The sequence below is a fragment of the Petromyzon marinus genome, chromosome 13, assembly GCF_048934315.1.
Source record: "Petromyzon marinus isolate PM22_M1 ecotype Great Lakes invasive population chromosome 13, UKy_Petmar_22M1.pri1.0, whole genome shotgun sequence".
Lineage (NCBI taxonomy): Eukaryota > Metazoa > Chordata > Hyperoartia > Petromyzontiformes > Petromyzontidae > Petromyzon > Petromyzon marinus.
Window position 1 is genome coordinate 15,441,165 of NC_133679.1, and position 23,569 is coordinate 15,464,733.

The 23,569-nt window shown below is 56.2% G+C and overlaps 1 protein-coding gene across 2 annotated transcripts; it reads right to left on the minus strand.

Moving 5' to 3' along the window:
- Positions 1–1,022: 1,022 nt before the first annotated feature.
- Positions 1,023–22,574, minus strand: CSK (C-terminal Src kinase). 2 transcript variants are annotated; one of them, XM_032953685.2, is made up of 13 exons: positions 22,435–22,574; positions 16,220–16,273; positions 15,905–16,015; positions 15,366–15,478; positions 14,374–14,593; positions 9,804–9,897; positions 8,879–8,944; positions 8,176–8,275; positions 7,476–7,560; positions 6,706–6,779; positions 4,736–4,934; positions 4,152–4,238; positions 1,023–3,040 (listed from the first exon to the last, which is right to left on the minus strand). In XM_032953685.2, the coding sequence occupies exons 2-13, from the start codon at positions 16,232–16,234 to the stop codon at positions 2,858–2,860; spliced, it is 1,347 nt and encodes a 448-aa protein (XP_032809576.1). In that variant the 5' UTR covers positions 16,235–16,273; positions 22,435–22,574; the 3' UTR covers positions 1,023–2,857. The 2 variants fall into 2 exon arrangements, with proteins under 2 accessions (XP_032809576.1, XP_032809577.1); XM_032953686.2 differs by lacking the exon at positions 22,435–22,574 and adding an exon at positions 22,348–22,393.
- Between the last annotated feature and the right edge of the window lie 995 nt (positions 22,575–23,569).

The window sequence follows — 23,569 nt, forward strand, 5'->3', positions numbered from 1 at the left end:
CGAGAAGCATGCGGTTCGACTGGCGGACAGGGCTAGGTGGTCTGGCCTAGATTCCGTGTCCCCACGGCCGCACAGGGCCGCACAGGGCCGCACAGGGCCGCACAGGGCCGCACAGGGCCGCACAGGGCCGCACAGGGCCGCACAGGGCCGCACAGGGCCGCCCTGGGCCGCCCTGGGCCGCCCTGGGCCGCCCTGGGCCGCCCAGGTAAACAGCCGTGATTTCACAGGGCCATCGGAGAAGCGCCCCAGTCACTTTCATCACAATGAAGATACACGGACCTAGGGCAGGGGTCGCCAACCAAAATGACAAAGAGCCATTTTTGTGTGAAAACTTAATATTTCAAGAGCCGCAATGCAACGTGAATGAGACGGTGGTCCTAAATAAATAAGGTCACGAAGCAGTCCTTAAAGAGCCGCACGCGGATCCAGAGCCGCAGGTTGCCAACCCGTGGCCTAGGGGTAGCCCAGCGCGATCCAGGCACCGGCAGAGTGAAAACACACCCGCAAAACACTCCGCTCGGATGACGCACGCGGCAACACCGCCCTCCTGCGAAACTAACGCAGCAGCCCGAGTGTGAAACTCAGCAGCGTCACGTCTTGATGACCACCTGGAGCCCCAAGTCGATTTTGAGGCGTGCTTGCCTGGGCTTAGAAATGGGGCTGGGGGGGCCCAAGGGCCGGCCCAGCACCCCAACCCTAAACCTCACCAGGCTGCTTGCCGTAAGGTGGTCATGGTAAATGTGCCGTGAAACGGAGGTCGCCGCATTTTTTTCTCACTGCGGGGATCAAACAAAGGGGGGAGTGTTTCTCGGCACGAGGTCAATAACCAGAACCGTGCTGCGGTTTACCGTGATAAGAGTTCAACACGGCAATACTGCAACCGGAAAATCAATTCCTGCCAGCCGGACACAGGTTTCAGGTCCGAGTGAAACACGGGGACAGGTGTCTACCTCGGCGTGGACCGATTCACATGACGAGGCGACACGAGGAACCGGGCACAGAGTGAGACGGACTCGGGAGGGTTACGCGAGTTAAGGAATTCAATTGCAAAAAAAACCCCATAACAACGACGACGACGATGATGTCACACGCAGGACCGTCCAGGACCGCTGGGGGGCAGGCGGGGTCAGTGTAAACGCATCAAGACGGGAAGGGAGGGCGGCCGGCGGCGGACCACAGCGCCCGCCGCTCGCACCGCGGGCCGACCAAGGGGGCAGCCCGAGGCACGCGGAGGCGACGGCGGGCGGGCGAACGAACTCGTCAGGCGGAGAGCTGAAAAAATCTTACCGATGAGTGAAATAGAACCAAAATGAAAAGCGACTTTATTCAGAAAAGATTCACTTCGCCCAAATACCAGAACGAAAGGTTCCCACGAGCGGAGCGCGGTGAGATCGCCGCGTCCAAGGACACGGCGGCCTCTCTCCGCATCCTGCCAGCGGGGACCTCGCGCCCTCTCGTGTCTGGACGTCGCCCGTATAAATTAACCTGCCCGGGTTGACCGGCCACATCCAGTCTCGGCGAGAGAGGCGAACGCCGTGCGGGACCGTTGGTCAAATGCTGCTACGGCCGGGCACGCGCGTTAGAGGGGGGCCCACCCCGTCGGCCCGAGCCACCCGCCACCTAAGTCTGCGCGACACCAAGTGGGGAATCGTGGGGCGATTCCCCACCCGTGGTCACCACCCCCCCCCCCCCAAGTGGGGGACCGTCACGGGCACGACGCGGTCAATTTATAAAAACGCTACCGGCGCACGGCGCTCCGAGGAAACGCGTCGAGGGTTGGCGGCGACCCGGTCACAGGCGGCGCGGGGCCCCACAGGGTGGGGAAGCGCCGGACGGCACCACGCGGTGCCCGCGTAAGGCGACAAGGCACCAGATGGCAGAGCATGGCACACCGGGCGGCACCGCGTGGCGCGCACGCGCGTGAACCCGCGCCGCGGGCACGCCCGACTTCGTGGGGGTCGCGCGGAGCCCTGGCCGGGAGGCCGAGCCCCCCCCACCCCCCCGGCCCCCACCACATTCCACGTGGGGGGCGCGACCCTGAAATGTGCGACTCGAGGAAGCGAAGAGGGGCACCGTGGGGGCGGGGGGCACCCGAGGGGAGGAGGGGGGCGAGGGGAGGAGGGGGGCGTGGGGGGCACAGGCGGCGGTGCCAGCCCAACTGCAAGGAAAGTGCCGGCCAACGCACCAGCGTCACGAACACAAACGTCGCATGCGTACGCACGCACACGCACACGCGGACACGATTAAAAAAGCTACCATAGTACGGGTTAGTAATAAGATTTAAAAATGATGACGATGTTATCGATGTGAGGCTCAACGAGGCGTGGACATGCAAGGGGGGCGGCGCTGCTGCTGCCGTGGCCCGGCACCGTCGGCGTCCGGCTTCCCAAAGAGTGGAGCACAACGAGCCCAGGCAACGGAAATGAGAGGAGTGCGGTGCTACAGTGTGTGTGTGTGTGCGTCTCTGTGCATGTGTGTGCGTCTCTGTGCGTGCGTTTGCAACTCTGCATAAGTGGCTATGTTTGGGTGTGTGTGTTAGATTGGCTGTCAGTGTGTGTTTTGGTGTGCGTAGGTGTATTGGTGGTTATACGTGTATAGGTGTGTGTTTGTGGGGGTCTTTGCATGTTTATGTAGGTCGTTGTGCATAGGTGTGTGTGTGTAGTAGGTGCGTGTGTGTGTAGGTCCATGTGTATGTAGGTTCGTGTGTGTGTATAGGCGTGTGTGTGTGTGTAGGTCCATGTGTGTGTGTGAAAGGTCCGTGTGTATGTAGGTTCGTGTGTGTGTGTCGGTGCATGTGTGTGTAGGTCCATGTGTGTGTGTGTGTGTAGGTCCGTGTGTGTGTGTGTAGGTGCATGTGTCACTCGCTGGCGATGCGACCCTTCTCCGCCTCTATCCTCCGCCGCAAGTCTTGGAACTTGGGCCTCTTCTGTGGGTCCAGGCTCCAGCAGTCGCGCATCAGCTGATAGACGACGGGCGGGCACTGCTCGGGGGCGTCCATCCGATAGCCCTTCTCCACGTGGGACACCACGTCCTTCAGGGGCTGCACCACCGCGACAACCACCACCACCACCGTAGTTTAGTTTACCAGCACCACAGTCGTCAGCAGTGATTCCAGTATTGCCTCTGGTTATTGGCCCCATCAGTTTAACCGTTAGTCACCATCAGTTTAACCGTTGGGCACCATCAGTTTAAACGTTAGGCACCATCAGTTTAACGGTTGGGCACCAACAGTTTAACCGTTGGGCACCATCAGTTTAACCCTTGGGCACCATCCGTTTAAAAGTTGGGCACCATCAGTTTAACGGTTGGGCACCATCAGTTTAACGGTTGGGCACCATCAACAGTTTAACCGTTGGGCACCATCAGTTTAACAGTTGGGCACCATCAGTTTAACCATTGGGCACCATTAGTTTAACCGTTGGGCACCATCAGTTTAACCGTTGGGCACCAACAGTTTAACCGTTGGGCACCAACAGTTTAACCGTTGGGCACCATCAGTTTAACCGTTGGGCACCATCAGTTTAACCGTTGGGCACCATCAGTTTAACCGTTGGGCACCATCAGTTTAACCGTTGGGCACCAACAGTTTAACCGTTGGGCACCATCAGTTTAACCATTGGGCACCATCAGTTTAACCGTTGGGCACCATCAGTTTAACCGTTGGGCACCAACAGTTTAACCGTTGGGCACCAACAGTTTAACCGTTGGGCACCATCCGTTTAAAAGTTGGGCACCATCAGTTTAACGGTTGGGCACCATCAGTTTAACGGTTGGGCACCATCAACAGTTTAACCGTTGGGCACCATCAGTTTAACAGTTGGGCACCATCAGTTTAACCATTGGGCACCATCAGTTTAACCGTTGGGCACCATCAGTTTAACCGTTGGGCACCATCAGTTTGGCACCATTGCCTGTTGGCACTACTAACACCATGACAACCGACACCAACACTATCGTCATCACGCCAATTGGCACCACCACCATCAGCACCACAACCAACACCAACACCACCCTTTACCACAAGCGCAATCACAACAACAACTTCCAATATCACAGTCACCACCAATGACAATCACCACACAAAGGTGGGTAGGTAGGGGTGGTGAGGGAGGAGACTGTGAGGTGGCAGGGTGGTGAGGTGGGGCACTCACCACGCGGGGGTAGGGCACGCGCCCGAACGAGTAGACCTCCCACAGCAGGACGCCGTAGCTCCACACGTCTGACTGTGATGTGAAGGCCTGCGTAGCGCACGCAGAGACAAATATCCCCCGTGTAACTTTTAACAGGCTATTGGGGCAAGTGCTATTAGCGAGCACCTATGAAGGCCAGCATGGCACACAAAGGCGTGGGTTGCCAGTACCATGCCCAGCCACCTTTGTCTCTCCGGTGCTGATATTTACACATCATACCAGTTACTAATTATTAGGGGAGACGCAGGACACCTTCTAATAATTGTCACTGGTGTTGGTCGTCAGCAGGAATCAAACTCGGCAGCACGCTAACCTCTACACCACTGCTCACACACGGGTACACACTGGCACGCACACACATTGGTACACACAGCGGCACACACCGAGCTACAAAGTGGTACGCACACCGGTACACACACCACCACATGCTCGTGTGCTTGCCTGTACGGCTGTACCACCAACACGTGCGTGTGTGCAGCTGCCCACGTGGTTGTGTCACGAGGTGGCGATGCGTGGTTGTGCGGGGCGCGTGCGGCTCTTCCTACGTTGTGCCGCAGCGCCTCCGGGGCGGTCCACTTGACGGGCAGCTTGCTGCTGTCGACAGTGGCGGTCGCCTGCTCCTTGGCCAGGCCGAAGTCGCTCACTTTGGCGATGCTGTCGTCCGACACGAGCACGTTCCGTGCCGCCAGGTCGCGGTGCACGAAGCGCCGCGACTCCAGGTACTCCATGCCCTCGCACACGTCGCTGGGACGCGCCGATACGCGCGCACACACACACACACAAAGATTCCTTGTGTAGCCTTAACAGACTTTTGGGGCAAGTGCCGTTCGCGAGTAGCATTTATGAAGGCCTGCACGGGACACGAGGGGGTGGGTGGCCAGCACCATGCCCGGCCGCCTTTGTCTCCCTAGTTGCGATGTAGGGGAGGCTCAGGACTGGTTCAAATATTCGCCACTGTTATTCGTCGTGCAGCTCGCTAACCGCTGCGCCACCGCCCCCACATGCGCACAAAGACACATGGACATCATCATTCACACAAAGATCCCCCATGTAGCCTACATGGGCTGTAGAGGCAGGAGCTATTAGCAAGCACCAATCAAGGTCAAAATGGCACAGAAGGGGGTGGGTGCCTAGCACCAGTGCTGATGGTTACACACTACACCAGGTAACCATTTGAGGCCTTGTCAACCTAGGTGAGGCCCGGGACCAGTTTAGATATTCGTCACAGATGTTGGCCGCGAGCGGGAATCGAACTCGGGTCGCCGGGTTCAGAGCGCAGTGTGCTAACCACTACACGGCATCTTCCTACGTAGGACACACCGAGTTGCCAACACAACAACACAGCAACAAAGATGGCCGGCGTGGTGGTGGCCAACCACCCCCTAGTGTGGCGTCGCGGCCTTCATAGGTCCTAATCGCAAACAGCACTTGCCCCAACACAGCCTGCTAAGGCTATACAGTGGATCTTTGTCTTTGTGTATGTGTGCATATGCACATGCATGTGTGTGCGTGTATGTGTGTGCGTGCATGTGTGTGCATGCATGTGTGCGTGTGTGCATGTGTGCATGTGCGTGCGCTCCAAGTGATCAGTTTGGTCTCCATGTCGTGGCCCCTGGCGATGCTAAAGCCCAGCTCCACCCCCTCGTGTAACGTGCCGACCTTCAGAGGTGCTGAAGACGATGGCGATACGCGTGCGAGTGTGTGAGTGGGTGTGTACGAGTGTGCGAGTGAGTGTGAGTGTGTGTGAGTAAGCGTGTGTGTGGGGAGCGGTAGTGTAGCGGTTAGCGCGCTGCGCTATGAACTTGGCGACCCGGGTGCGATTCCCGCTCACGGCCAACACCGGTGACGATTATCTGAACCGATCCTGGGCCTCCCCTAGGTCGACTGAGCCTCAAATGAGTACCTGGTGCGGTGGATAAAAACATTGCCACTGGTGACACTAAGGCGGTCGAGCGTGGTGCTGGCCACCCACCTCCACGTGTACCGTTCCGGCCTTCATAGGTGCCCGCTAACAGCACTTGCCCCTACAGTCTGTTAAGGCAATATGGGGGATCTTTGTGTGAGAGTGTGTGCGAGCGTGCGAGTGTGTGTGAGAGAGCGTGAGAGTGTGTGCGAGTGTGTGTGTGTGAGTGCGTGCATGTGAGAGTGTGCGAGTGTGTGTGTGCGAGTGTGAGTGTGTGTGTGTGTCTGTGAGAGTGTGTGAGTGTGTGAGTGTGTGAGAGTGTGTGAGTATGAGAGTGTGTGCGTGAGTGTGAAAGTGTGAGAGTGTGTGTGGGTGTGAGTGTGTGTGTGAGAGTGTGTGAGAGTGTGTGTGGGTGTGAGAGTGTGTGTGGGTGTGTGAGAGTGTGTGAGAGTGTGAGAGTGTGTGCGAGTGTGAGAGTGTGTGCGAGTGTGAGAGTGTGTGCGAGCGTGAGTGTGTGTGAGAGTGCGTGAGAGTGTGTGCGAGCGTGAGTGTGTGTGCGAGTGTGTGAGAGTGTGTGCGGGTGTGAGAGTGTGTGCGAGTGGCAGCGCTCACAGGGAGAACTGGATGAGGTCTCTCTGCGTGATGACTGAGCGACCCCGCGATCTCAGGTAGTCCACGAGGCTGCCCTGTAACCACGACACCGGTCACCGACAACAACACGGTCCCCACTCTCTCCTTTAAACACAGCTGCTGAGCACAGGCCCAAAACATAAAACCGCCAGCAACAAACAGCGCCATCAAAGTGAAAAAAGATGAGTGATTATATTAATAATAAAACGTGGCGCCGCACAGCAGTTGCTCGCTCCCGTAGAGAGAGTGGACGACTCAGAGGCGCGAGGAGGAGCGACAGACCAGCGGGAAGGCAGCAGCAGCCACTCGGTGGTGAGGAGCCGGTGCCACCAACAATTGCCCGAGCTCTGCGGCCCTCTATATATCTGAAGGGGTCATCATCGGCCAATTAGTGATGAGTGTGGGAGTAAATTGGAGCACTTTGATCACAGGCTGCCACGTGCAGCAGCGTAGCCTCCACCGCCTGGCTACCACGTCTCCTGAATTGAGGGAGGTTATCGCTGTTGTGAGAGCGTGCGGGGGGAAAGAGGCGATGTGGGGGGGGAGACTCTAAAATGGGTTTTGTGAACCCGTCTGTGTAGGAAGGGTTTCCACCAGGGTCTCCTCCCGTACAAAGCCAAACGCCCATTAAAGTTACTGGCCAAACATCCCCAACGAAGGACCCCCTCGTGAGAACGAGTCTCGACACTCCCTGAAGCCTTCCTGGGAGAATGAAAGACGTTGTTTGGTTGTTGTTGTTGTTGTTCACGGACCTTGCCCATGAACTCGGTGACGATGTAGAGGTAGTCACCCATCACCACGCCCAGCAGCTGCACCAGGTTCTTGTGCCGGATCTCACTGCAGGGGTGGGGGGGGGGCGAGGAGGCACCAAAGGCAGGGGAAAAGATGCTCTCGTGCAGGCTTTACAGTCTGTTGGGGCAAGTGCGTAGCTTAATCTGCGTTAGTATCATCTGTAGCCCCGTCGTTGTTCGGATAGCGTCTCTCCAAATCGCCGAGGAGGAACGGCAAGCGAGCGGAAAGGCAGCAGCAGCAGCCACCCGGTAAGGAGTCGGCACCACCAACAATTGCCTAAGCTCTGTGCTCCTCGAAACATTAAGATATTGTCAGCCAAATTAACGAGTGTTGAAACACGTGGGAGGAAACCAGAGAATCCACCAACCCTGGCCTCCACAGCGCTGGACTTAAGGACACGTGTGTGCCATACCCTGCCCGGAAAGTCGCCGTTGCGGTGTGCGTAGCCAACATCAGCACTGGAGAGACGAAGGCGGCCGTGCGCGGCGCTGACCATAGCCACTCCCTCGAGCGCTGTGCCAGCCCTCATGGGTGCTCGCGAACAGCACTTGACCCCAGCTGCCTGAGTGGGCTACACGGGAGCCCTTTGTGCGCGAGTGCGCGAGTGCGTGAGTATATGTGCGTGCGTGCGAGTATATGTGCGTGCGTGCATGTGCGTACGTCATGACGGCCGCCTCTGCGAGGAATGCCTGCGCCGTGGCATCGCTCTTGATGATCTTGACGGCCACGCGGTTGCCACGGTAGCAGCCCTCGAGTACGTCTGTCTCGCACACCCGCGCAGACACAAGCACGCACACCTGTAGAGACGGAGACAAAGATCCCCCGTATAACCTAAGCAGACTGTTGCAGTAAGTGCTGTTGACGAACACCTATGAAGGGTGGCACGGCACATGATGGGTTGGCGTGACCAGCACCACGCCTGACCGCCTTTGTCTCCGAGTGGACCTGGGGCGAAGCGGCCCAGCAGCTATTCAGATACGAGCGGGAATCGAACTCGGGTCCGCCGGGTTCGGAGCGCTACATGACCGCTCCCCACTCTCTCATACACACAAAGACACACGCAGGCATGCACACAGGCATGCACACAAGCACACTCCCTCACACGCAGGCACGCAAGCACTCGTGTGGAGCACACTGAAGAGACTGTGCTACTGCCGAGGAACCCGCACCCCGAGCCGGGCGAGTCAAAGGTCACACAGACCCACAATGGGCCTTGTCTGATGAATCAATTGCTCACTGATGAGCCAACACTGGCGCTCGCGACCCAGAGGGCCCCTCCCACTCCATCCCCCAGAGCCAGGCGGAAATGGGGGGCAACTTCCCTGCCCCCCACCAAAACCCACGGGTGTGAGCGTTGTGTTACCTCCAAACTCGCCCTTCCCCACGGAGCTGCCCAAGTTCAGCTCATGCACGTCAATCACCCAGCCGCCTGCGTGTGCGTGTGTGCATGTGTGTGTGTGTATTTATGCGCGTGTGTCAGTGTGCGAGTGGATTTTGTTCATGCATGTGTGATCACGTGCATGTGTGATCACGTGCATGTGTGAGTGTGTAATTTTCAGTGTGCATGTGTGTATATGCATGAGAAAGACAAGCACACAAAATAAAAACGCATCAATATTTTGAAAAAAATCAAGTTACATTCACGTTAAGCAGGCACCATACCACAGCCCCTGGGAAACCACATCCCTACCTCCACACTCTCCTGCCTCTCTCCCTTCTCATCTCACTCTACTTCCCTCCACACACTCTCCGCTCCAGCAACCAACGCTCTCTCTACTCAAGACCCCAGTCAACCTGGGCTCAGTGGGAGGTCGCTCATTTTCCTCTGCTGTCCTCAGTCTGCAACTCCCTTCCATGCTATCCACTACTTAGTCTCGCTTCCTCTTCCCCCTCTTTGACTGACTGCCTCGCTTTAGATCTTCAAAATACACAGAGACCAGTACTCTCTCACAGAGACTTGCGCCCCTTTCTCTCCATGAAGTAAGCACCCCCACTGCGTCTGTGTGCGAACCGCCACCTAGCGCTGTACATTGGGACCTACGGATAACATGCTGCCCCGTACAAATGTATTTTTGTTAATTATTAACCGCAACACGTCCAACGGAACTGAGTGGGCTCGGTGATCACGGCGAGCCAGGCGAGAGACGCCCGCCCGAACTCTGTCGAACGAGCTTGCCTGCCCAAGAGCACAAGAGGAGGAGGCTTCTGGCGCCAAGGCAGATGGCGAGAGAGGTGCCCCTCCCCGCACCTCCACCCCGCCCGCCCGCCCCCCGCCATGCGTCACTCACCCTTGGAGAAAACCTCCTGAGCGGCGATGGCGCCCTCGATGGGTTTGGGCTTGATGAGCCGTGTACACAACCCGTCCTCCTCCTGCGTGTAATGCTGGGACATGCGCACAGTCACAGGCGCAGCAGTCACACGCACAGTCACAGAGTCACACAGTCACAGATCCCATGTGTAGCCGTAGAGACACCGGCACACACACAGGCATGATCACACAAAGATAAAGATTCCCCATATAGCCTTCAACACACTGTTGGGACAAGTGCTGTTAGCAAGAACCTATGAAGGCCGACACTGCAAATGAGAGGGTGGTTGGTGGCTAACACCACACCTGCCCGCCTTTGTCTCTGAAGTGCTTCATGTGGTGTATGTTTATGCCAGGTACTCGATTTAAAGCCGAGTCCACTTAATAGAAGCCCCGGAATGGTTCAGATTATCATGACTGTTATTGGTCATATTGCGGGAAATAAACTCGGATTCATAGCACAGTGCGCTAACACTGCACCACCGCTCCCCACACACAATGACAGGGATCCCATGTGTAACCTTGCAAACACCAGACAAAGACAAAAATACTCCTTATAGCCTTTAAAAGACTAGCGGGGCAAAGGTGGACGTGTAAGTGGCGGTTACATCATAACAGTGAATGTGCCAGGCTAAGTGCACCTTGAGGCCATGTGAAGCGTGGAAGGCTCGTTGACAAACGCAGCCACACACGCCAGGGTGCGCTCACGCGCGCACAAGGACGCGCAGAGATGCTCACGCAACCACGCCCAAGTGAAGCAGCCTCTCCAGACTCATATTTATTTCATATTTAACCCAAGCAATGGGGCTTAGGAGACCAGAAATGTCTTGTAATGAATGCTAGGAAGAATGGACATTGCACAAAACATTTTCCGTTTTATACCTCTATGTTATATTTCTCTTTTAAGGCCAAGGTGACATTGATCAATGCGTCGATTTGACGAATTCGTGGCTTGTGCAAGCACAACTTATAAACGTGCATTCCACGTTTTAGTTTTGGGCCAGACTGCTGGCGTAGAATAGAGAACCATGGGCTATCCGGTGGCTCGTGAGGACAGGGTGACCCCACGAAAGCTCAACTACAAACACACGAGCAGCACACACACCGCACACACACAGCAACACCAACCGCCATTTGCAACGAATGGCAGTGACGTCAGCACGACGCTTGTGCCAGGCTATGTGCACTTTAAGGCCACGTGAAGTGTCGAACGTCCGCTGGCAGGAGGTCACGGGACAGACCCATGTGCCATGGGTTAACTGACAGAGATGACTGGCAGATGCACCACCTGTGCCCCCTACTGTGCCAACTTGCTGTGCCTTAGCTGCCCAGCACTGTGCTCGTTGTTGTGAGCGTTGCTCCTCCGCCCTCCGTTGTTGCTGGAGGGCGACTGCCTCCAACTGCCCAGTAGCGTCCTTCACGAACCTCTTTCACAGAGGCCAATCTTGACACCGCTGGTACCAGGCACTGACGAGTCCACTCAGCTATATATCCTCTGGTACTACATTATTCCATCTCTTCTCTAGCCCGTGCTGTGCCTGTTTAGCCTCCTCTATCCGGATGAACAAAAGCTGATTAGGTATGCGGTGGCTGGGCATGCGGGCTACATGACACAGCGAACGCTGCCTTGCCTGCCACCGGAGGAGATCACCTATGGGACTGTGTCCAGAATCTTTCAAGGATTTGTAAACTCTTCACACAATCCAGCTTTGTTAACCTAAGGATGGATCATAGGCAGGCCAGCCTGAATGTCTAACCGGCGAAGATTTTCCATTCGGGGTGTCCACGTTTTTCAAGCATAGAGAAAGGGAGAGCACAACTGCCCGAGAAGACCCTAAACTTCATGTGAAGCGACAGACCAGGTAGCTTCTACACACACAGCACACACACACACCGCATGCACACCACACCCACCACGCAAAGATACCCCCCGTATAGCCTTAACAGACTGTAAGAGCAAGTGCTGTTAGCGAGCACCTATGAAGACTGGCACGGGAAACAGGGGGTGGTGGTCACCAACACGCCCTGCCATCTTTGTCTCCCTCGTGGCAATGTTCACACAAACGGTTTTGGCCGTGAGCGGGAATTAACCTCGGGTCGCTCGGTTCATAGCGCAGCACGCGACACCACCACTCTCCACCACACCCACACCACACAGCACACACGGTCACCACGCGAAGTACACAGCACACGTGCACAGCAAAGCACACACAGTCACTACGAGCAGTACTCAGCCAGCAACTGAATCACACGAGAGGGTGGGTGGCCAACACCTTGCCGCAGCCGCCTTGGTCTCCCGAGCGGCGATGTACTTGTTTGAAGCCGAGTCGGCTTAGGGCTGATCGTCAATGGTGTTGGCCTTGAGCGGGAATCGAACTCTGGTCGCTGGATTCGTAGAGCAGTTTGCTAACCGCTACACTGAACCACTGAGTGCCATTACCATGACAACGCTGAAAAGCCGCACTGTGCATAAGTGACACAAATGCACACACACGCACATGCGCACACACACGGGGCTTTGTGTGAGCATCTCCCCGCACGGCTTAGATGCGGCGGTGGTGGTCTCTACCGTTTATCTAAAAACCTGAGCGCAGAAAACCCTCGCGTGGGGCGTGGGGCGTGGGGCGTGGGGCCTGGGGCCTGGGGCGCAATGCGTGCCCCCCCCCACCCTTTCCGCCCCCAGGCCCGTTACGAGCCCGGCGAGCGACGAAGAATCGGCCGCCCAGGATCGTGGGGGCCCTTTTCCTCTCCCACAACGCATTGCCGACGTCACGGAAACTCGCGCCGCTCGTGTGGCCCGAGCCAAAGGACGCTCGCCAAACCGCACACCCCGCTTCGGCTGAGAAAGGCCCCACTGATTGCGACAGCCGGTGCCATCACGGGCCAAGCAAGGCCGCATGTGTTCGCACGCCGCAGTGACGGAGGAAGTTCGCGGTTTCTCTTCTACAATTTGTATTTGTTGCAAAAAAAAAAAGGAACTCGTCCGGATTTAGATGCCGAGTTGCACCCACGCGCTCCGCTTAAAATGTGAACTGTACACCTGACCCGCACTGTACGTGAAGTGCCATGAGAAAGCAACCTTTGACATTTCGAAAGCAACGACCAAAGGTGACTGACAAGGATGCCGTGTCCCCCGCGTCGTGTGCCGTGGGCTCAGGGAGAAGCGGGTAGGCCAGTGATCACCATGGAGATAAACAACGAGCGGGGGGGGGGGGGTAAGGTTTACCCGATCCACCCCCCCCACACCGCACCACCTCTGCTGATGCCCCTCACGGTCTGAAACACCCATCCCCTGGTTAGCCGTGCTGTCAGCTCCCTGCCCCTGTTTAAGATCAGGCTCAACAAGTTCCTATTTTTCCTCTGCCTTTGAATGACTGTGGACCCATAGACCCAGAGACCCATAGACTCACAACGTAGATCGATAGACTTACGCATAACCCCAAAGACATATAGAGAGACCCATAGACTCACACAGAGACGTAGAGACTCACAGAGGCCGATGACCGACCAACCCTCTCTATAAGGGCGGTGCAGCGTTGATACTCGCGTCACACAGCAAGAAGTTCCTGGGTTCCATTCCTGACCCGGGCGCCCTGTTTTCCTCCGGGTTCTCTGGCTTCCTCATCTCATAGCTAAAACAATGTTGCTGGTTCTGGCCAAAGCATCCCAATGCTTAGAAATCACCTGCAAATTACTCAATCCGGGATCACACGCAGCAACAACAACATTGCTCCCTAATGCCGTGAAAACTTGGCATGACTCTTCTGCAGGAGAGTCTTGAGACTCAGTGAGGCTTCCCGGGTAAAAGCGCAATAATAAAACAATAAAAAATGAAACAAATGTGCCCTCTGTTGTTGCGTAACGCATTGTGTTGTAATCGCGTTGGGACGCTGTACAAGTCCATGTCGCTGTTGTAAAGCAGACTGTTACAGCTCCCAGCGACACACATGCGCACACACAGCACACACACACATCCACATTCATGAACAAACACAAATACATACATCAATGCAGATTCCCAATGCGGACTCGTCCAGGTGCACACACACACACAATGACAAAGACCCCCCCCCCCGTATAGCCTTAAGCAGACTGTTGGGGCAAGTGCTGTTCCCGAGCACCTATGAAGGCCGGCAGGGCTCACAAAGGGGTAGTGTGGCTATCACCACTGCTTCGTGTCTCTGTCTGCCGAATGCTGACTTGACGCACCACACCAGGTACCCATTTCGTCCTGAGTTGACCCAGGGGCGAGCTAGGACCGGTTTAGATATTCTGTCACTGACGTAGGCCAAGAGCGAGAATTGAATTCAGGTCGCTAGGCTCATAGCAAGAATGCGTGAACCACTACAACCATCGCTTCCCATCTGTGTTTGCCACCAGCACCAGCATCATCACCACCACCATCACCACCACCATCACCACCACCACCAACCCTTTTTCGGTCTTTTTCTCCACGTATCATCACCACCACCATCATTATCATAACCACTGCGCCACCGCTCCTCATCAAACACGCGTACGTACGTACGTACGCGTGCTCGTGCGCTCACCTCGACGAGCTGGATGAGGTTGTCGAAGTAGCTCTCCTCGTCGATGGTGAGCCGGCTCTCGCGGTAGATGATGCGGTAGTGCTCCACCTTGCCACCGGCGCACACGCACAGCGTGTAGTCGCCCGGGTAGTTGGTGCTCTCACGCACCAGGAACATCCCATCCTCTGGAGGGCACAGCAGGCGTTCCGCCTGCTCCCTTGGGATCTTCCCGTGGAACCACCTGCGGTGCACGCGCCCGCCACGAGCACGCGTCGGGCGAGAGGACCACCTTTAACCCCGCATAGATGTCTGAACCTGGGATCAGACGACTACGAATATCATACGATCCCTCCCCTCCCTGCTTCCCACGGTTCCCTGGTGGGCGGCGTGTTCACCGCCGTCGCTTGTTTGTTGAGGCTCGCGGTTCGAATCCGGCTGGCTGCCCTGGTTAATACTGCGGTGCGTATGTCAACCGTAACAGTGCCCCACGCCGTTTGCTTCACTCACAGTGAACGTTGAAGATCGTGTGCACGAGTCGGCCATTGCGTGCCGGCGTCACGGTAACAAACTTCGCAATACGACACTGAAAAGTACTCCACTGGGTTGTACCATCGTGTAGAGAGAAGACGGGCAGAAATCTGAACTGTAAACAGCGTAAACATCTCAACAGGTAGGTTATCGCAGGCAGTATTACGATTCAGTGTATCACGGGGCCAAGCCGAATATCAATTAAGATCAGCACAAGTAAACCATTGGCACGCCGTTTATAACCGGTAGGCCTCACGTGGCTGCGGGCCGCATCGAGCCCCCGTGGGCCCCGAGTTTCCCCACCACCCCCAACCTCCGTGAGATCAAACCACCGCGCCGGGCCCCAACCGGATCGGCCGAGACTCTGCCACCCTAACCAAAAACGCCGGCTCATGTAACAAGCAACCGGGCTGACCTCCAGCCCCCTGCCCTGCCGCCCCCAGCTTCACCAGATCGGGTGGGACGGGCTCAATACGGGCACTCACGGCATCATGCTGAGCTTGCCGTCGGTCTTGACGGCCTCGCGTTTTTGCACGTAGTTTGCAGGAATGAAGCCCTCGCGGCCATCTTTGTTGCGAGCCTGGTACCAGTTCCTGTCCTGTGCGTTCACATGCACGCACGCACGGGGTCGGGGGATTCGCGCGTGCGTGAGCGTGCGCGTTCACACACCCGTAAACACATCACGCACGCGCGCGTTTCTCTGTGCGGTCACGCGCACGCGCGTGCACACCGAGTGGTTCACTCGTGCGCGTGAGAGCGGAGGAGGAGCACGTACACACAGATGGACGCAATCACGACGATTGATCGGGGAACCCTGGGCTACGCGAGGCACTCGGGTGAGGTGGCGAGGTGTGGGGAGTGAGGTGGTGGTGTTGCGAGTTGATGAGACTGTGGCATGGTGAGGTGGTGATGCTATGAGTGGGTGAGGTGGTGGAGTGGTGAGACTGTAATGCGGTGAGACTGTAAGGGCGTGAGGTGGTGAGGTGGCGAGGTGGTGAGGCAGTGAGGCGGTGAGCCCAAATGCCTTGTTGTCGGAGACGATGATGAGCACATCGCCCTTGTTGAAGGAGAGGTCGTCGTTAGCCGTGCCGTGGTAGTTGTAACGAGCCACACAGTGGGTCCCGGGGGCCCAGGTCTGGGGACACAGCAGATGTTGAGGGAGTGCTGGAGCCCCACAAGGCCCCGACGAGGGGCCTCGAGTGGTCTCGTGCCACCCCGTGAATGACCTTGTGTGTGTGACCTCATGTACACGTGACCCCGTGTGTGCGTGTGACCCTGTGACCCCAAGCGTGGCCCCTCATGCGACCCCGTGCGTGGTGGCCTTGCATTGTGACATTACCTCGTGGTCCGTCATCACGACTCCCGGCTCAGGGGCTCTCCCCGATCATCCGATCTGCGGAGGGGAAGGCGGGGGGAAGGGGGGGGGGAGCAGAAGGAAAAACAGGGAACACACGGGGAGAAGAATCGGGATGCGGCGAAGATTTAGAAATCCGTGAAAGTTCATTACGCACGACCGCAAATACTAGCAGGGGTGTCGCTTCCTCGCTGACACACCGGCCGCTGGTTCTAGGAAAAACTGTGCCGGGGCAGCTCCTCTCAGTGACACCACAGTCACCCACGCCCCACACCGCCACCCCCTCCCGCCTTCCCAGGCAGAGTCAGACTTGGTATGAAGGTAGGGCGCAGGAGTCCTGGATTATTGGTAGGGGGGCAGGGTGTTCCAGAAGAAGAGTCCCGGTAAGGATGACGAATCCTGTACGGGTGAGGAGCTTGGGTCAGGGGTGAGGAGCCCCGGTTAGGGGGTGAAATATGACCGCACGGCAGAGGGAGATTTAGCAGCAGTTCCTGAGCGGCACCGCTGCTCGCGGGGAAAGCGTGGGACACGCTCAGGCAATCGTGACACGGCCAACAGGAAACACCCGACGTTGAAAAGGGAGCAGCAGATATTAATCTGTCGAGCTGCGAGTGCCGTGCTCCCTGGCTGCCACGGAAACATGGGAACCAGCGATAGCAGGCGGGTAGGGCGAGCAGGGAGGGAGGGAACCAGGGAAGGAAATTGAGACTCGGTAGTCAGAAACCCCCGAGCAGGGAACCCTAGTGTTTGTGGCCACAGGGGTAGCAAGTAGCGGCATCAGTTGGTAAAGACCCTGCCACCCAAACCAAAACCTCAGCGCCCACCCTGCTACCCTCTTGTTAGTCGGGGGGGGGGGGGGTGCAAGAAAGCAGGGCTCGACGTTTTAATTCCAAGAGTAATGGCACGGCACCTAGAGATGGCAACGCATGTGCACTGGCGGTACGTGCCAAAGCAGCCGAGCCAATCGACATGCAGGAAACACCCCGCCACGATTGCCACCACCGCTGCAACAGAAACAGTAGCAGCAGCGAGCACGACGGACGGGCAAGCGAGTACACGCTACTGAGAAGCAACCGTTTTAGCACAGAGACATCGTGCCCGCAGGTGTGCTGACAAATAAAACGAAACAAACGTTGGAGCGCGTGCAAAAGAAGCGTGGAGGGGTGCAATGATTTTAATTGCACCGCGAGGCAGAAAAGGAACATCACACCGAGAATAAAAAGGGTACATGGCTTGGGCAGGACAGATCGATAGATGGGACGAGACTCATGATGGAATGGGCAGCCGCAGGTGGGAACGTTGTCCAAGAGGACGACCGGTGTGGAGATGGTGCGAAGAGATCAGATTGGCTCATGTACAGCAGATGGACGGCAGCAGCGGTCCATGAGGAATGGTCGGGGTGTGGTGAGGCCTTCATCCACCAGTGGATAATGACTGATCGTCATGTTGACAACATCACGCGTTGTATGAATGCAGCACAGAAAGCCCACTGTCCACGGCGGCGGTGTCGCAGGGGTGAACCGAGTGCGCTGATGGGTGCCCCCCACCCAACGACGACTCATCCGTGTCCCCGCTGCTCATTCGGCTTGCGCCGCCCGTTCTTGTTCGGCACGACGTCCGACGTTTCGCTCCACATGCCGGCAAGAGAAAACGGCTCGCGGCTCCCCGGGTCCCGGCACCGAGGATGCTCCCAGCGCGCGGAGCGGAATGTCGGGCGACGTGCCGAACGACAATGCGGGCGGCGCAACCCCAAAAACACAGCGGAGAGAGCCGTGCGGCACAACCGTAAAGAACCCACGCGGTGGCGTCACGACTCGCACCAGAGCCGCGTCTGTGCTCGGGAACTTCGCCCACCACAGGTGGACGCTTGTGCAGTTTTGGTGCCGCTACAAATTCCGCTTCTGAGTTTCCGCTCTAGCGCTGGCTGGGGGATGTTGCACTATTTTAGGCTGAGGCTGTTGTGGTGGGAAGGGGGGGGGGGATGAGGGATATGCAGCTGTGCGGCTCGCCTGGGCAGCTGAGAACCCCTCCGTGCCCCCACCCCAGTTCCCCTAATTTGTCCACTCCCTGCGACCCCGTTTCGCCCTATCCCTACAACCTCGCCTTGACAGTCCACACTGCTGGAGGACGATGGCAAAAATATCTTTAAATGACTCAATCAGTCTCCCGAGACCACAAGCCTCTATCTTTAGGACTTCCTTCTATTCGGGGGACTAGAGAAGTTCCCGAGATTGTCACGTGCAGCATAACAAGGGATAATAATGATCAGACTGTTAAAACGCTCACACAATAGCAGTCTTCCGGACAGTCCTGTTTCTTCACCTGAGGAAGGCTACTTGTGTTGTGGTCGAAACGTCGTGAGAATTTTATTCTGTTATTATTATTGTATTCCCATTCTACGTGACTTTATCGAAAGAACCCAGAAGACTTACTCGAGCACTTTACACAAATTAATGATAACGAAAATAAACGCAATGATGAGATAATAAGTCAATGTAAAGTTCAGGCTGATCTCCTTCCATTCTCTTCTGCCTACAACACATTGACTCTATAAATACATTTGTACGAGAGTTTCTGTACAGCCCATTGTATTGTACTGTACTGACTCGCATTTAGACCCATACAAAACACAAAGACCCATAGACTCCATATAGACCAGTAATATTCACATACGGACCTATAGGGACCCATAGACTCACATAGGGGCCAATGAGTGCTTCCATTTAAATATGCTCCCCATTTCTGTACAGCGTCTTGAGATGCTGTCTCTTTGCAAATACACTGTGTTGTGTCAAGTTATTTGTAGCGCTCTGCATGGGACTGTGTTTTGATTGGTTCACAGTGGGATAGGGTTCCGGTTGGGAACTGGGATATTAGGGTTTAGGGCTAAGGGTTGGGATAAGAGCTGCGATTAGGGTTGGAGTTTAAGGTTTTAGATTGAGGTTAAGAGTTTGTGTTCAGGGTTGGAGTTAATGTTGGGGATAGGGTTTATTGCCAAGATTAAGGTTGGTCTAGGGTTAAGGCTGAGGTTATGGTTAAGATTTAGAATTGGGGTTATGGTTGGATGTTGGGGTTTAGAGTTGGGATTAACAACTAAGGGTTGGGATTATGGTTTAGGGTGAAGAGTTGAGCGCGAGGAGTATAGGGCTACTGATTGGCTGCAGCACTGTGTTCGATGACAGCGACGTTTTCCCCGCTGTGTGGTACCTCGTTTGAACGGAACGCGCCACGTCCTCCACTCGCGCTGAGCCCTGGCCATTATGAACAGCCCCTCCATGACCCAGCTGCCTCTGGCTCAATTACGCTGCCCCCAGCGGAGATCCTAAATCAATAGGGCGCACGAGTTCCATTATATTACTGCGTAACAGAGTTAGGGACGAGCGGGGATGGAGTGGAGCGCCTGCTTCCTTATCCCTCTCGTCCTCAAACATGGTGCGGGGTTGATCACCAATGCTCACACGCTTGTGTCTAGGTTGGCGAGTGAGCTTCAGGAGTAGCCTGGTGAATATCGTGGAGATTCAACGACTTGTATAGACACCCAGAGACTCGCATACAGATCCATACTCACACAGAGATGAACAGACTTACATAGAGACCCACAGATACACACACAATGTATTTTAAGTGGTTCTGGTCAATGATCTAAGCGTGCAGTGGTCTTACGATGTGGTCCATGGTTTGAGCGATACACTGGCTCAAATAGAGATCCATAGACTTAAACGATGGAAGTGAGCAGTGGTGTTACTTTGTGGTCCGCGGTTTGAGATTAGTGACAGCAGCCGCACTCTGGGCTATTCTTGATTGTCTACTGTTGCAGAAGATAGCAGCATCTGTCAAGCTCTCTCAGGGATATCAACAGCAGGGAGTTGCCCCTGGGCAGGCTTAGTCCCAGCTGGGGCAGGGTTGTGATCGAGGCGAGTGGCGTTAAGGCAGGAGTCAGAAATCAAAATAACAAAAAGTGCCTTTTTTCTAATTTCGATTTAAAAAAACTCAATATTTCAAGGGGCCTGCAATGCAACGTGAATACGAGACGGTGGTCCTTAATAAATAACGTCACAAAGCAGTCCTTAAAGAGCCGCAGGTTGCTGACCACCGAATTAGGAGCTCGTGTTCGGGCAGTGCAGTGGTGCGATCTGTATCCCAACTAGAATTAAGCAGTCCCATTTTATTGCTCTACGAGTAAACGCTGGGGCTGACAGGGGCCATCTCATCACATTATATGCAGACAAGAGCAGGACGGGAGCTAACCGCAAAGAGTCAGATCACGTCTGGTAGGGCAGTGAGGGGAGGAACGGAGTAGGTTTTAAAAGGTTAGGGCATGGTGCAGAAGAGGTATGTAGGATCAGGTAGAGTGAGGTAGAGTAAGGTTGGCCAGTTGGTTTCGAGTTTAGTTAAGAGTGAGGGCGAGATGGATGTGGGTTATTATGTAGGACTAGCCTGGGTCGGGGATGATTGCATGAAAGGTTTTCCACCTGTCTGGGAAGTGACACCTGTATTCTGGTGGCAGGAACGGATTTGCATCGAGATCTGATACCACCAGTCTTGTGTTGAACTGCATTAACAGTTTATTGCGCAGTGCTGACTGACAATCATATTCGGGTTTGGTTTGTGGAACAGGCGCCAGCCTTATAGCAGGCCCAGGAGGAGTTGAGGTATGGGTTGGTGTGCGTGGGTCAGCATAGGGCCAGGTCGGGTAGGGTGTTGTTGGATAGAGGATAGAGTGTGGTTGAGTAGGGTGTTGTTGGATAGAGTGTGGTTGAGTTGGGAGTGGTTGTGTCGGGAGTGGTTGTGCCAGGTAGGGTGTGATTGGGTAGGGTGTGATTGGGTAGGGTGTGATTGGGTAGGGTGTGATTGGGTAGGGTGTAGTTGGGTTGGGTAGGGTGTGGTTAGGTAAGGTAGGGAGGGCTTGGGCAATGAGAGCTGATGGTTGTACTGGGTTAGGGCTGTTTGGGTGAGGATTTCACCAGGCCAGTACGCGGCTGCTTGTGCAGGGATAGCTCAGAGTCTGCAAAGCTCTGATTGAGTCCAGGATACGATGATGGGACCGGGTCAGCCCGCCCGCACAGCTCCTCAAAACGAACCCCAGCACCCAGCCCAATTAGCGGTAATTATGGGAGCGGCGGACATTCCAAGCGCAGTCAACAAACACTGTGGGGCGCACTGGCTCCATCACGGCCACAACAAACGCCACACGCACAGGGGCTTATCCCTGTCTGAGTCCCTAAACAGGAAAACTGGACCCATAAACAAGACCGCTCGACCCCGACTCACGACCGCTATCACCATAAACAGAATCGCGAAACTCCCCTAACCAGGATCGCTGGACCCCCTCGACGGGACCCCGAACCCTTACACAGGAACACTTTCATGTTTCCACAGTCACCAGAGCCCTGCACGGGATCATGAGACCCCTAAAAGGGGTCCCCCGATTCTCCTTCTGCTCCGTTAAGTCTCGGGCCCCGCTATCAGAAGGCGTCACCCGTCCCCAGTTCCCATCGTCAAGCAGCAGATGGTCGATCCACCGCTGGATGAAGCCCTGCCCGAGCCACATCCACGTCTCTCTCTACCTTGTACCGTCCTTAGTAATCCGCACCGTGAGTCGCGCACACGATCCGAATTCATCGCTCCGTCTCCTCGGTTGTAGTCAAACCCCAGGACGCGTTCCCTCCCGTCCAACAACCTCGCCCACCAGCGAATACGAACCTTACATTTCTCACAATAAGCGAATTCGGCACGAAGCAGAACATCCCCTCCTCATCGCAACCAGCGGCCACGATCACTGCTGGATGGAGGGCTCGCCTCTATTCGTGTTGGTTCTCGAGAGGCAGGGAGGGAGGGGGCCCGCTGGGACTAAGTCTCTCGGCCGGCGAGGGGCGCCTCCGTCCCCACAGCATCCCCAGGCAACCCGAGGTCCCGCGCTAGGCCTAGGCCGCGGCGTCCCCCCACACCGCCCCCATTGTAAATAACGGGCGGTGCTTGTCACCATCTCCTCTTCTCGCCTCTCCCCACCTCGCCTCCGCTCAACACATCCCCTTCTCTCCTCACCTCGTCTCTTAATTGAAAACACAACTCCCCTCACCTCGTCTCTTAATTGAAAACACAACTCCCCTCACCTCGTCCCTCTGCTCGTCTATCCGGTCCCCTCCCCTCGTTATCCGTCCTTCCTCGTCTCTCCACCGTGTCCCCTACCGTCTGCTCACCTCGTCGTGGCGCCACCTCGTCCCGTTCCTCCTCGGCGCACCTCCTCCTCCTCCTCGCCGTGGCCTGGCAGCGGGGCCCGCGCATGGGAGGGGAAGGCGGAGAGGGCAGCGGCAGCGCGGGGCGGATGCGCTGCTGCTACTGCTGCCGTTTCCGCGTGAGAGGGGAAACGGGGAGCGGCGACTCTCCCCGCTCTCCTCACACTCTCCCTGCGCTCTCCTCTCTCCTCACACTCTCCTCATTCTCCCCGCTCTCTCCCTGCTCTCTCCTCACACTCTCCTCACTCTCGTCACACTCTCCCTGCTCTCTCCTCACACTCTCCCCGCTCTCCTCACACTCTCCACACACTCTCCCTGCCCTCTCCTCACACTCTCCCTGCTCTCTCCTCACACTCTCCCCTCTCTCCTCACACTCTCCACACACTCTCCCTGCTCTCTCGTCACACTCTCTCTGCTCTCTCCTCTCTCCTCACACTCTCCTCACACTCTCCCCTCTCTCCTCACACTCTCCCTGCTCTCTCTCCCCTCTCTCCTCACACTCTCCTCACACTCTCCCTGCTCTCTCTCCCCTCCCCTCTCTCCTCACACTCTCTCTCCTCCTCACTGTCCCCCCTGTCACGATCACCACACTGCGTCCTCTCTCTCTCTCCTTACGATCCCCTCTTGTTCACCACTCTCCCCTCTTGTTCACCACTCCCCTCTTGTTCACCACTCTCCGCTCTTGTTCACCACTCTCCCCTCTTGTTCACCACTCTCCCCTCTTGTTCACAACTCTCCCCTCTTGTTCACCACTCCCCCCTCTTGTTCACCACTCTCCCCTCTTGTTCACCACTCTCCCCTCTTGTTCACCACTCTCCCCTCTTGTTCACCACTCCCCCCTCTTGTTCGCCACTCTCCCCTCTTGTTCGCCACTCTCCCCTCTTGTTCGCCACTCTCCCCTCTTGTTCACCACTCTCCCCTCTTGTTCACCACTCTCCCCTCTTGTTCACCACTCTCCCCTCTTGTTCACCACTCTCCCCTCTTGTTCACCACTCCCCCCTCTTGTTCACCACTCTCCCCTCTTGTTCGCCACTCTCCCCTCTTGTTCACCACTCTCCCCTCTTGTTCACCACTCCCCCCTCTTGTTCGCCACTCTCCC

Bases quoted from the DNA above. Each gene is read 5' to 3' on its own strand.
- CSK (XM_032953685.2), bottom strand. The intron at 14,594-15,365 runs GTGAGTGCCCGT...CGTGCACCGCAG, and splicing joins GGCAAGCTCAGCATGATGCC to GTGGTTCCACGGGAAGATCC. The intron at 4,935-6,705 runs GTGAGCGCTGCC...GGCGCGTCCCAG, and splicing joins GACCTCATCCAGTTCTCCCT to CGACGTGTGCGAGGGCATGG.